We start from the raw sequence: 13521 nt of genomic DNA, 5'->3' as shown, positions 1-13521 counted from the left end.
AGTAACCTTGATCGGGTTCAATCCCGAAGTGAAATTCTGGTGTACGAAGTGGCTCTGAAACAGGGTTTTCTCCTAATTCTTCGGTTTTCCTTTGCTGATGATCATTACACTATTTTTCAGTACTTTCATCACCTCTAGGGTTTGTCGGATTTTAAAAACCGGGTTTAAAAACAGTTTTTTTTGGATAAATTTGTAAAATTCGAAAACCGGTTTTTAAAATTTAAAAAACCCGGTTTTAGATACTACTATATGTAAAAATTAATTAATTGATTAAAAACGTTAACATTCTGATTTGAAATCGCCTCGGGTACAAGAATATTGTAGTAAAACTAATCTTCATGAGTCAGGCGAATGTTTGACACGCAAATCCAGTGAGAGAGTATTTTCTATTTCAGGCAATTCTATATCTAGAATAAGAACAAGATTAAGGAATCGTTCGGTGGACATTTTATGTTTTTTGAAATCATATTTCCTGAAGAAAAATACTAAATGAAATAAAAATTTATAATTTATATTTTGTACGGATTTTAGTTACTTTAGTTTTCGTTTATTTGGTTTTGTATGGAGTATATTTTATTTTGTTATATTTTTGTAGTTCCATAAATATTAAATAAGCTGAATTTTTTATAATAAGTATAAATATTTTTTACTGTTTAAATTATATTTTCGTTTTTTTGTAAAAATTCAAAAACCGGTTTAACCGGGTTTTTTTGGGAAATACTGGAATTCGAAAACCGGTTTTTTCAAAAGTCGGTTTTTGTATACACTCTAATCACCTCCCAACTACGTGACAGCTCTTACCATAAAGTTAATTATTGTAACATTGGCCCCAATTTACGGGCTTCGCCTTTGACCCGGCGCTTAGCTGGTCTCAGAGAAAAGGTAATTTCGTTTTTATAATTCAAATACAGGAATTTCACTAAATGATCGGAAGTGAAGGCCCACTGCTTCTTACATAGTAATAGCAGTATAGACTGAGTAAGATAGTGTTAGGCAACAATTAAAACTTTAATTTTACGCTATTTTGTCGTGTCACACAACATCTAGATGCCATGGTCTGACCACCAGCCTCGTTCATCATCCCATTTTAGTACAAGCTACGTATCGTAACATCCGACCACAAATACACAAGATAGCTGATTCACATAAAGATTTGATTCTGTTGTGTTCAAGGAAGGAATCGTTTTATAAGAAAGAAAATTGAATTAAATAACAAAAACGTGCTTAAAGTTTGTCTCTTTCTTTTATTGTTCCGATTTGCTTTCATTAACACAAAATTTGTACAAATAAATGCCATTATGAACGTCACACTGACGCAATCTCACATCGCCTCTGTAATATGAGGACGATGTAAAATTTGCTTATATATAAATAAATCGTTACACTTCATAATTTAGTGTTTAATAATAGATCTGAACGAAACAGTTACATGTCCGGTTAAAACTGTTCAGTTTCTGCCTCCTTCTGTTCTATTCTACATTAACATTTTTCGTCCTACGAACGAGATGCACCCGTTAAAGACATTAGTACTACTTATTTGTTACGAAACCCCGATTTTAGGTTAAACATCGAAGATTTTGTCAAATTTGGGTGTCATTTCTGTAGTCCCAGCCGAAGCATTGCGTATCAAATGTATTATTTTTCTCCATTTCGTGATTCTCAATTTAAGGAATTTAATGCGTTTTTCGTCCTATGAAAAAAAGATCGTCTCCACATTTATTTTTATTTAAAAACTGTTTGATTTTATTCAAGAATAGAGATTATACGTTATTATGCAAACACATTAACAGGAATTGATGGAGACCAGTGTTTAGAAGGGCGAATAAAGATTAACAAGTGGTTTATTATATAGTAAAAATAAGCATGTCATAAGTGCACTTATGTATGTCACAGATATTTTCGAATTACAAGTCCCAGACGACTTTGAATAACTAACAGAAGGTATGTAATTGCCACATTTGGGGAATTCTTCAGGTACAGTTGGAAGATCTGTTCTGTTGCCAACTTGAAACAGAATGAACATGCCTGTCTCCTGATGAATCAAGACATGGCAGTGAAACATCCAGTAACCTGAAACATGTTTCGATATTGTACTATCAGGACTTTGCGACCTGCAACATATTTCGTATTAGTGCTTAAAACACGTGGCGTTGAAGCATTCAACAATATGAGACTGTTTGTAACGTCGTAATGGAATAACCAGTAGTTAACCAATAAAATCTTCTAGAGCAATCAGCCTCGTTAACTGGTTACCGCAGTAACAGGATTCTGATGATGGGGGCAGAGTCGGTTCCCGAAACGTCGGTTTACTACGGTAACCAGTTAACGCGGGTGATTTCCCGAGAAGATTTTATTGGTTGTACTCGCCGCTAAAGTCTCAAATTCTAAACCAGTAGCTAACTTGAAAAATATTTCCATGTACTTCTCCAGGATTGTACGTCTCCTTACCTGGATTGTCCGCCTTGAAGCGAACAATGGCGTATCCCTTACTGGGGACACCGAGGGTGTCAACAAATGGAGGGACGGTGGACTCACTCAGGTTGCGCGCCATGAACTCCTTCAGCACGGTGTCCAAATTCGACTCATTCTTAAAAACTCCCATAGCAAGAACGACGAACTTATGGCCATGCAAATGGAACGCATGGTTTACGCCTCCATATACCGCTGAAACATAAAACTTCAAACAATGGCGGGAGAACAATGCATACGTCCCTTGACGTGGGTATATTTCGGAAATTAAAAGTAAAATTTTAATTTTAAATTCGACCATAACAGAATTTATTTTCATGCATGTGGCCAGAACAAATTTCTGTTTTAAGATCGCGGTTCTTCTGGCTTAACTTAAGAATTGGGCAATGCAATTAACTCACACTGATCAAGCAGTACGATTTGAACTATTGCCCCTGATTGAATGCGTCTGAAGTGCAGACAGTGGCAGTTGGACCTGTTACAGTGTGGAGCTCCATCAGGTGTCAGGGGACAGAATTCTTCTGGTGGAATGTCTTCCCATTGGCTCAGCACCGGCGACGAAGGGAGAACGCTTGATATGTTGTTGATTTCACCTGTCAGACGTCGATCTCCACGTGCTGGCTCTGATGACAGTTACGAATGACATTATTTTATAGAACACAGATCTTTCGGGTCGTACGTAGCAACCTAAAACTATATTCTATTAATTATAAATTAAAGAACACTCAGTGACTTGACATCATTCTTTTACATATAAATACTAAGGGTTCTGCCCCTTCTCGCCTTGGTCGACAGCCCCGCTGGGGGGGGGGGGTCTTTTCCCTTACATGGTTTTCTTTAATTTTACTCCCATTGATTCCCATCATTTCAGGGGTTTAGAGACGAAAAATTGGGGAAATTAGCAGCCGTTGAGAACATTTCGTCCCTTTTCATTGTTAAATGGAACAGAAATTGATGAAGGTCAATTTAAATTCATGTAAAGTAGGCGTAACTTTAAATTGATAGAAACCAAATTATGTTCTGTGCCAGCATTGATATATATACACTCCATAATAGGAAATTTAATTAAGAACCATTCTGTACGAACCGAATTATATTTATTGACTAAATCCGTGCAGCAAAATCCTTCTTTAGTATTGAATAGTACACTCAGATACTTAAGAGATTTCTCGCATTTTGTTGAACCTAGGGTTTACTACAGGGTTCACAAGAGCACGCCACCGGTCTGTAAAATGAGATAAATCTAAGGTTTACATGCGTCATGTTTGTGTTTTTGATTAAAATATATAATAAATTACAGGTCAATACACAAAACTTTATTTGGATGTTAAAATTTAAAATTTAAATGTTAAAATTTTAAATTTTAAATTTGCGCCATTCACCACTATAAGGATGTTACATTAGAGGGCTTTCATTCATTTCACAACATGTTTCGATGTAATACATCATCTTCAGGTGTTGTTTTTTAAAACTATTCTATATTATAATGCATGTTACAATAATGAATTATTGAAAAGCATGCATTATAATATAGAATAGTTTTAAAAAACAACACCTGAAGATGATGTATTACATCGAAACATGTTGTGAAATGAATGAAAGCGCTCTAATGTAACATCCTTATAGTGGTGAATGGCGCAAATTTAAAATTTAAAATTGTAACATCCAAATAAAGTTTTGTGTATTGACCTAAAATTTATTATATATGAGATAAATTTAGTCCACACCTGAAATCTGAATTTTTCCTACGCTGACGCAATCCACAATATAAAATCTGTTTAAGATCCATCTGATATAAATCAGACAGTTTTGATGCATACTTTACAACAGGAGATTAAATGAAAATGCATCTAAAGAAATAAATTATATTCCGTGTCAGATTTGATGCATACTCCACAATATTAAATTTAATTAAGGTCCATTAAAAGTTTGGGAGATTAAACATGCGGACAGACAGAATAACCTCAATATTAAAAATTAATAACATGTACTTTCTTTAAAGAATGTAATGAATATGAAAATAAACAGAGAAGTAAAGGAAACTTCAGAGAAAAGAGGTTAGAACTTCTTACGCTGATATCTGTTGTATGTTCCTGAGCGAAATAGTTCGTCAGAGGAGTAGTAATGCATGTCGAACTTCAAGACCAAATTCAGGTCTGGCTGGGGCTTGAGGATGTCTTCAGGGACAGAGACGACGCCTGTTAGCTGGTGAATGCAGATCCCTTGTTGCCCAGGGCCGCAGGTCCCATTCTCAGCGTTCAGCTCCTAATCAAACAACGTGCTCATATTTCCCAAGCATACGAAATAAGTCATTGCTGTTCATAACGACGATAATGCACAAAAATTGTTTCAAAGTTTAATTCTGGTTCGTACTGTATAAGAATTTGAAATTAAAATTTGTTATATTTATCAAAATAATTTATTCCACAGATAAAAAGGCATGCATTACAAAATGTAATTATTTACAATATTCGAACTACTTCTGGGATTTGTAATCTTAGTCCGTGGAGCAAAGTTCTCGAGAAGGTGACGGTCAAACTCGACATGAAATGTAACGCCTTTTACAAGACCCCAAGGTTCGTTACCGTGTTTACAAAAGTCCGTAACTCGACCGTACCCTAAACATTTGAGTCCAGCCAACAACCTGTTTCCTCAACATACGTTTGTAATATTATTGACCCATCTATGCGTACGTCTCTGAAGCGGTCTACTTGCTCCAGGTTTCTAACCAAAATGTATTTCCGTTTTCTGCAAGCGTGCTACAGACCCCCACTCATGCGAAAGCCTGTTCAATAGTACACATCTTTTCACTTCGGCGGGAAGTTACCTTGCTCTGTGGAAGATAAGGCAGTTTCACCGGCTGCCTGTCTGGTTCCGTTGTGTTGGAGCCCTCATATATCAGCACTGCCACTTGCTCCACGCCCACCCAAGAGCACTGTGCCAAGCCCTGCACGCGGATCCAGTAGGAGCCGACTGGCTGAGAAGCATCCATCACCACGTCCACCCTCATTCCTGGAATCAGAGGTCATGCGCTCTCCAAATTTATATTTTAACAAGCCGGTTCTTGCAGAACTTGAGGCTTTAATGCAGTCCAATGTTACATCGATAGCGACAAAGAAGAATCTCAAGATTAGCACATCCATCGCCCTGATGACGGAGGCAGTATGACCTCCGAAGCGTTTGGTAAACATCGACCAAACTACACAGTGCAACAACCCAGAAGACAGAAATCTTCATCGCCCTGATGACGGAGGCAGTATGACCTCTGAAACGTTGGTTAACATCAACCAGACTACACAGTGCAACAACCCAGAAGACAGAAATCTTTATCGCCCTGATGACGGAGGCAGTATGACCGCTGAAACGTTGGTTAACATCAACCAGACTACACAGCGCAACAACCCAGAAGACAGAAATCTTCATAGCGTAGATAACTTAGAAAGAATCGCCCTGATGACGGAGGCAGTATGACCTCTGAAACGTTGGTAAACATCGACCAGACTACACAGCGCAACAACCCAGAAGACAGAAATCTTCATCGCCCTGATGACGGAGGCAGTATGACCTCCGAAACGTTGGTTAAGATCGATCATACTACACGGCGCAACAACCCAGAAGACAGAAATCTTCATACTCTGATGACGGAGGCAGTATGACCTCAGAAACGTTGGTAAACATCGACCAGACTACACAGCGCAACAACTCAGAAGACAGAAATCTTCATACTCATCGCCGTGAGAACCTCAAATCATACAAAACAAGAATCTGATTAGAGCACGTATAGAATACGTAAAATGGTTGGGATACAGTAAAAAACTATCTCGTTTTCAGAGTCCATTCTGAGAGACTCAGTACGTCTACATTTATAAAGGATCGGTATTTAGTACTAAGAAAAAGTTGTGGCGGGATTTAAACTCGGAACCATAGCTTTTCTATTTTTGACTACTTCAGGAAAGTCACATAAAATGTCAAAATGTCAAAATATCATTTCATCAGAAGCGTTTTCCAAATAGCACACTGCAAATGAATAATTAAATATATAATATAAACCAAAAGGCTGTTTAAATAATAGATTTTTTCGTGAAACGTAAATCGAAGTAAAATATTTTACAGAATTTAATTTTCAGTCATCCGTTCTATACAGCAGGACCCAACGCTTAATTTTACAAGATCGGCCACTGGGTTGCTTAATAACATTTTCTAAATCGTGAATGGGGGAGATGCAAGGAACAAAGAATCTTGTTTTTGTGAGCAGTTTAGTTTTCTTTAGATATTTGAAATCGTCTGCATCGTTTGTGTTCATCTTGCAGCCAATACGCAAAAGTTACTAGTACGAAGCCAAGTGAAATATTTATATATAAGCTCAACAGCACGTGGAAAGAAGAGTCTTTTAATTCTCTGCTGAAGATTTGGCACAGGCGCACTCCCATAGAAGCAGAAATGAATCCTACCTGCTTCTAACACAACAGAATCGACCAGTATGGGCTGCACAGCGTTTCCATCTGTTGCTATGACGAGCATTTGGTGACCCTCAAATTTCACTCTGACGGGGCATTGAGAGCAGAGGGCTCCGATTATCCTAAAACGATATCTCTTTCTTCGGGACACCCGGTATACGGCGAGGGGGGTTTTCAACCCTTTCTCTGACTTCTGTAACAATAAAACAAGACACACGTATGGGACCATCTGGATTGGATATAAAATTTTATCCGGAAACCCTGAATGGAGAAGTTCATTTGGAAGATCTGGACATACATGGTGGCACAATGAAAATATATCTCAAGGAAATTGGGTGTGATGTGGGTTCAACTGATGCATTATAAAGCAGGCGTCGTTACATTTATATTACTCGCCCATTGCAAGTGCAGAATTACGCTTCATTTGAAGGCACAGCAGCTTCTAGCTGTTCAGAATTTGTCATATCCACACAATAACCATCAGATTCTCCTGTTTTAAGCCCCTCATATTACAATGCTTGGAACGAGCTTAAACTGTTAGCTTATAAAAACCAGACAGGATCATTCCAATCCTTTATATTACTGAAACAAATAACCGAAAATGTGTCACAAGATAATCTCTGATCGGTCATCATCGACCACTGTTAAGACGGATTCAAACGTAATCCAAGAAAATGGAGGTCCTATTCAATATGTTCTCATTAAAAAAAATAACACTGAATTATAATTGAAATGCCAATTATATTGATTTAGTGTTAGTTACAGAGTACAAATTGTGTGACAGAATTTGGAAACATACCTTGTCACGCCCTCGGCCACCTATAAGATACGAGTTCGCATCCTGCGACTTGTCATGGGTCAAGAGTCCTGGGAAGTGTTGATCGGCATCTAGGTAGTACCAGTCTAATATCAGCATCACGTGACTCGGTAGATCATAGTCGTACAATTGGCTGTTGGGGTCGTGGACCTTAGGTTGTCTAACAACGAGGGTCCCTGCCAATCCGCCCATCTTCTGAAATCCTTGAAAAAAATAATCAAGATTACTTATAGCTAACGCTCAGAACTTACGTTTTAATTTTTTTAATGTACAAAATATACCAAGCGCGTTAGCCCTTTAAAAGGACGAAGAATTTTTCAGGGTTGAATGAAAATGTATATAGACTTTATGTATGAAGTACACGTGAAATATTGTAAGGAGTATTCTTTACATTTAATTATAAGATTTTAAACAATCTTTGAAACAAAAATTTTTAACATTTAATCAGATTAATTATAGATAAACATTGTCCAGTGTACACCAGCAGAGTAGTTAAATGAAGGCCTCAGATGGGTCTGTGAGCCCTAAACATCTTATTTAACTAAATACTGAGACAGGAAGAGATAGTTTGTTGTGTAAACACAGTCAATAATTATATATCTACATTCCGTAACATGACACTTAAGTATTTTCTCATAATATGCACCTTTAATCGATTCTTATTTATATTATTCAAGTGTTTCATTGTTTGGATGTGTACGACCCGCTCTCATTCATGACCTCAGGACTTTAAGCTACTTCGTGTTCAAGATGACAATAAAATAGTTTACAAAATACCTCGCACACTACGCATTAGCCTTAAACATACGTCACGCACCGTCGTGTGAATGCCAAAAGAATGTCCCTGCGTTGTTGACATAGAAGTCGTAGCGAAAAGTTTCCTGCTCGTGGATGGGACACTGCGTGATCATAGGAACACCGTCCATGTAGGGCTGGCCCTTTAGGAAGATCCCGTGCCAATGCAGAGTCGTTTCCCTTCCAGGCATCGTGTTTGTGACGTCTACAATGACCCTGTCTCCCAGACATACCTGCAAACCGGCATTTGTTACAGTTTCTGCTTGATAAGACTGATTTATTGTTCGACGGAGCTGTCACAGCATGTGAACAGGATTAATATGTCAGGTTTCTCCTAGAATGTACGAGGCGCGTCCCAAAAGTAAGTTTCCCACTCGTCCCACAGCTAGCAAACCTTATATTGAGCGAAGCGACTGTGCATACGTGATAGAGCAATGACGTAGCATGGCGCATGTACTAACGGTACTTCCCGCGTTCTCACAGTAGCATCGTTGCAGCTGTTGAAGATGGAAGTTCTTATTCCAGCTCCCGCGGACTGTGAAGTGCGGTCAGTGATAACGCTAGGCCGCACACGGCTCGACGGACAGCAAGTCTCCTGCAGGAGTTCAGCTGGGAGGTGTTTAATCATCCACCCTACAGCCCGGACCTCGCTCCCAGTGATTTCCATCTTTTCCTACACCTCAAGAAATTCCTGTCCGGTCAGCGTCAGCGTTTTGAGAATGACAGAGAGACGGAGATGGTTGTCACACAGTGGTTCCAATCCCAGGCGGCAGACTTCTACGACACAGGTATTCAAAAGTTGGTCCCACGGTATGAAAAATGTCTCAATTCCGGTGGCGAATATGTTGAAAAATAGCTGGACACTTGCTGTATCTGTTGCAATAAATATTTCCATGAAATTGTGTTTTGTTTCTGTAAACGGCCCCAGGGAAACTTACTTTTGGGACGCACCTCGTATGTCAATGACATTACAACTTCTTTCCAGTTGTTATCCATAGAATTTCACGGCAGAATTTTAATTTACATATAAATTTGGCTTTCGAGATAAACCGCGTCGAATGTCAAAACTTTTTCAAGTTTCTGTATCCAAATAGTCGTTGAAATTTTCTTCACCTCTTTTCCTCAACCACGTAATCACTTTATTTTCGATAGCACCCCTGTACTCCCAAATATATGCTTCGCCTGTCACTCGTCGTCCACTGCCAGATTTATATTACTAAACCCGCCAAAGAAATTCGCCCTGAAGACAAAAACTCCTTTGTTATGTGATTACTGGAGAACCTTCAGTATTCGGAGCGAATATCACGGAAAGCCGAAGTTATGCATTAATATCTTTGTCTCGCTAAGTCAATGCACCCGGTTATAGAATTACTGTTTCTCCGCTCTCATGCCAGCTGTCGGCCCCCGAGGAAACCAGGATAGGCGTAAAGCGAACCACTTACCTCATCCAGTGTCAAGATTAAAAACAGATGGAGCTGTACATCCACCCACTCATACCTGTATACCTGGTCCCGGCAATCGTCTGTTCGCAGTCAGAATCCCACGCTCATAGCCATTTGCAGTCACGCACTGTGGCTGGAAACACGCTGTGATGTTGTCTGGGCAGTTTCCACAAGCTCTGGATGAAATGAGACGAAATACAGGTCAATTTCAGTGAGACAGCGGTAGCAATGCAGCGACTAGCTAAAATGTCCTTTCTTTACTCTGGTTGTTAAAAGTGAACTGAGGTAGCGCTCTCTCTCTCTCTTTCTTTTCTCTCTCTGTCTTGACGACAGGTTCGTTTCCTCGCCAGATGATCCAGAAGTGGTTTGCCATTGCCTTCTTCTGTGTGTGAATGGAGTAATTGTTGGGATGCCACGGAGAAACCGGGGAAGCCCCCGGAGGAAAACTCCGTGTTGCCTAGACCACGGCCTTGCCCAACACAAGTTATAAATCTGAGCACCGCCGGGAATCGAACCCGAGACCCCAGGATTACAAGGCCAGCGTTCTAACCGCTAGACCACCTCATCTTATTATTATTTAGTGTTCTGTCTGACGACAGGTCCATATGAACAGGATCCTTCCATCCTTTTCTCGGACTGGGACCTGTTCATATACGTTCTTGGCAGATGATCCAGAAGTGGTTTGCCATTGCCTTCTTCTGTGTGTGAATGGAGTAATTGTTGGGATGCCACGGAGGAAAACTCCGTGTTGCCTAGACCGCGGCCTTGTCCAACACAAGTTATAAATCTGAGCACCACCGGGAATTAAACCCGGGACCCCAGGATTACAAGCCCAGCGTTCCGATCGCCAGACCACCGTGGAGGTGTTATTTATCATATCAAATTAACTAATGGACTAATTTCTTGTGAATCTAAGAGTAAGATTTTCCGCATTATTATTGTGTTCGCAAGACCCCGTCACCAATCTTTGCTCCGAGCCAGATAAATCCAATCTACAACCTCAAACTCTATTTCCCTATAATCCATCGTGGTTTGCTGAAACCAAGTTTTGGTAGCGTCCGGTGTAGTTGTTTAGTATGGTTTCAAGTACCACTATTCCCTTGAATGTAGACACCACACGTTACTGTCGCGTTCTATTTATTTTGAATAGGATCATCATTTCGACCATGTATAACCACAGAAGGATAATATTTGTCGCCATTATATTTTGAGAAAAATGGATAATGATAGACGAAAATAATTCTCTGTCATCTAGTGACGAGATCATACTCAACGGAACCTTTGGTTTTTAGCTTTATCAAACTTTGGGGTTTTCATTCTATGTGTTACTTCGTAATGAAGTTCCTCACGCGTTCAGGACGTTGTATTGTTCCAGCAGGAACCGGTAGTAGCATGTGCGAGGTGGTTCGTCTTCCACACACTCCCTGACGCAGGAAACGTCATTAGGCGGAGGGAAATCGTGGTCGTCCACGTCGTCAGGCTGCAGATACTGATTCAACTTATTATCACCTGAAAATATTTCATCATACCTCGTACATAATCTGTATCTTGTAAATGTGTCTTTGAGAGACTAATATTTTTATGTGTTAATAAATTTTCGTGTCCTCTTTTAAGAATCGTTCCATAATTTTGATTTTCACACTGTAAATCTCAGGTATAAAATATTTATTTTCCTCCGATGGTTAATGTTAACCTTCTGTGGGCAGCATTCTTAAGTGTCCAAATAACATAAATGATAAGTCCGTACCTAAAAGAAAACACAACATTTCTCCATTGCGAAGATAGGTCAGTTAATGTTGCTTAAAGACATAATCGCTGTTTGCTATGACATTTACACGAAACCCACAAGTACAGAGGTAATTATCTGTAAAGCAGGTGGTACATGTAGTTACCATTTACCTTTAAAGGGCATCGAGTTGTTTTCTTTCATCCCACTTATCTATCGATGAGGCCAATTCACCAACTACATTGGTTTCCAGATAACAGAACACGAATCTGATAGAATGCTTTTCAAAGGTCTTCCGAAATTCAGTACTGCTTTCTTGTTTCCATTTTACGACCTGCACATTCAGTTCATTCTTACGACCTTGATTTTAGTCACCTGATAACTTGCCATGAATTTTCTTTCACAAGAGAAGACCAAGTTCCACAGTTGTGTCCTTCAAGTTGTCCCTTTCCTTAAAGTCTTAATCAAAATTTTATAAGCATCTCTTATTTGATCCATCAATATTATAAGGCCTAACTGTTTCAACTTCTTGATTTTATCTTCTTAATATCTTCTGAATGGTGTTCAGTGAATACACTATTTAGGCTTTACTCTGTTGATATTTACACCTAACACTGTCAAAGCGTAAAGTGTCCCTTAGCCGTCAGTATGTTCGCTAATAGTAAATAAAAGCGATATTTTTTATATTTGCCAATGAAAATGCTCTTACCTAGGCCAAGTATCGTTAAGAAGAAGAAGATACCGAGAATCATTCCGACCCGGATACAGTTCCCTCTCGCAAGCATTGCCCTGTGAATAATCAGATTAAAACGCAGATTGTAGAACGTTCTAACCGAAACAGAGTGGTTAGCAATTCTACGTACTCGAGAGCTCGCGAGTTTAAGTTTCGGCTATGAGAAACGATTCTCTGACTGAGATTATAGTTTTTCTCAGTCCTTCTAGACATGTGACGTGGTAGTACCTTAAATTAGGTCACGATCACTTCACTCAAACTTACAAATTTATTAATTATCTTTCTTTTAACGCTCTATATTCTAAGTCACTGATGGCATCCTTAAATAAACCAGAAATAAATGAATAAATAAATATATGATCACTAAATATGTACATTTGTAAAATACTTTTCACTTTCTACCTGTCAGTTCAGTCCAATTGGATTCACAGCACCTTGGCAACTACAGGAAAATTGAACTTCTATTCTACGTGAAAGTTAATTTATGCAAGTTTTTTCCCACCTGATAAGTAACAGGATGGCGTTTGTTAAAACAACCTATTTACCAAGGTTCTACGTTATTCAGTCATGGCACGAAAAGTTAGAAACATCGTTGGTAGCTAAAAATTCCATTTAGCAACAGAATTTATAAATGTTTTGAGAAGGCAGATAGTCTATTACAGTGTTTCTCAACTATTCTTCTCAGACGACCCCTTCCTTTGAGAAAACCGTTGTTGTTGTTGTTGTTGCTACTGTTCACAGCCCCCTTCGGGCAAAAGAAATTATGTACATGCCATCGCAACAAATTTCCTTGGACTAAAAATATGTTTTACATAAAAAACATTTGTGTGACCTAACACGACATCCTTCGTGATCCACTGGGGGTAGCGACCCACCGGTTAATAACCACAAGTCTACTTGTAACTCCATGGAGCACAGTTTTTGAGAGGCTTGTTAAAAAAATCTCTTCATATTCCTTAAAGCAAAGGTTAATTGAATCTGACTGATATTTCAGACATCATTTAGTGGTCACAGATATGTCAAGGTTATGCGAAGGTCTCAGTATACACTCAGTGCCTAAAAAAAGGTTCCTGACAGAGACT

General features: G+C 39.0%; 1 protein-coding gene across 1 annotated transcript; it reads right to left on the bottom strand.

The window, feature by feature from the left end:
- Nucleotides 1-1224: 1224 nt before the first annotated feature.
- On the bottom strand, nt 1225-12936 carry LOC110836797 (multicopper oxidase 3). The gene is made up of 12 exons (XM_022078380.2): nt 12842-12936; nt 12416-12495; nt 11330-11489; nt 10036-10156; nt 8561-8771; nt 7726-7946; nt 6921-7119; nt 5297-5481; nt 4542-4734; nt 2871-3092; nt 2449-2664; nt 1225-2070 (listed from the first exon to the last, which is right to left on the bottom strand). The coding sequence occupies exons 2-12, from the start codon at nt 12489-12491 to the stop codon at nt 1811-1813; spliced, it is 2064 nt and encodes a 687-aa protein (XP_021934072.1). The 5' UTR covers nt 12492-12495; nt 12842-12936; the 3' UTR covers nt 1225-1810.
- Nucleotides 12937-13521: the final 585 nt, after the last annotated feature.

This window comes from Zootermopsis nevadensis, unplaced genomic scaffold (genome assembly GCF_977971745.1).
Source record: "Zootermopsis nevadensis isolate Lab colony 2312 unplaced genomic scaffold, Znev_1.0 Znev_ptg000016l, whole genome shotgun sequence".
In the NCBI taxonomy this organism is placed as follows: domain Eukaryota; kingdom Metazoa; phylum Arthropoda; class Insecta; order Blattodea; family Termopsidae; genus Zootermopsis; species Zootermopsis nevadensis.
Note: the sequence above shows the minus strand (reverse complement) of the source record. Positions and strands in the feature narration are given on the sequence as shown.

Coding starts and splice junctions, on each gene's coding strand:
- LOC110836797 (XM_022078380.2), bottom strand. CDS start 12,491: ATGCTTGCGAGAGGGAACTGTATCCGGGTCGGAATGATTCTCGGTATC. Junction 7,120..7,725: donor GTGGCCGAGGGCGTGACAAG/GTATGTTTCCAA, acceptor TTATTGTTACAG/AAGTCAGAGAAAGGGTTGAA. Junction 3,093..4,541: donor AACATACAACAGATATCAGC/GTAAGAAGTTCT, acceptor AACTGTCATCAG/AGCCAGCACGTGGAGATCGA.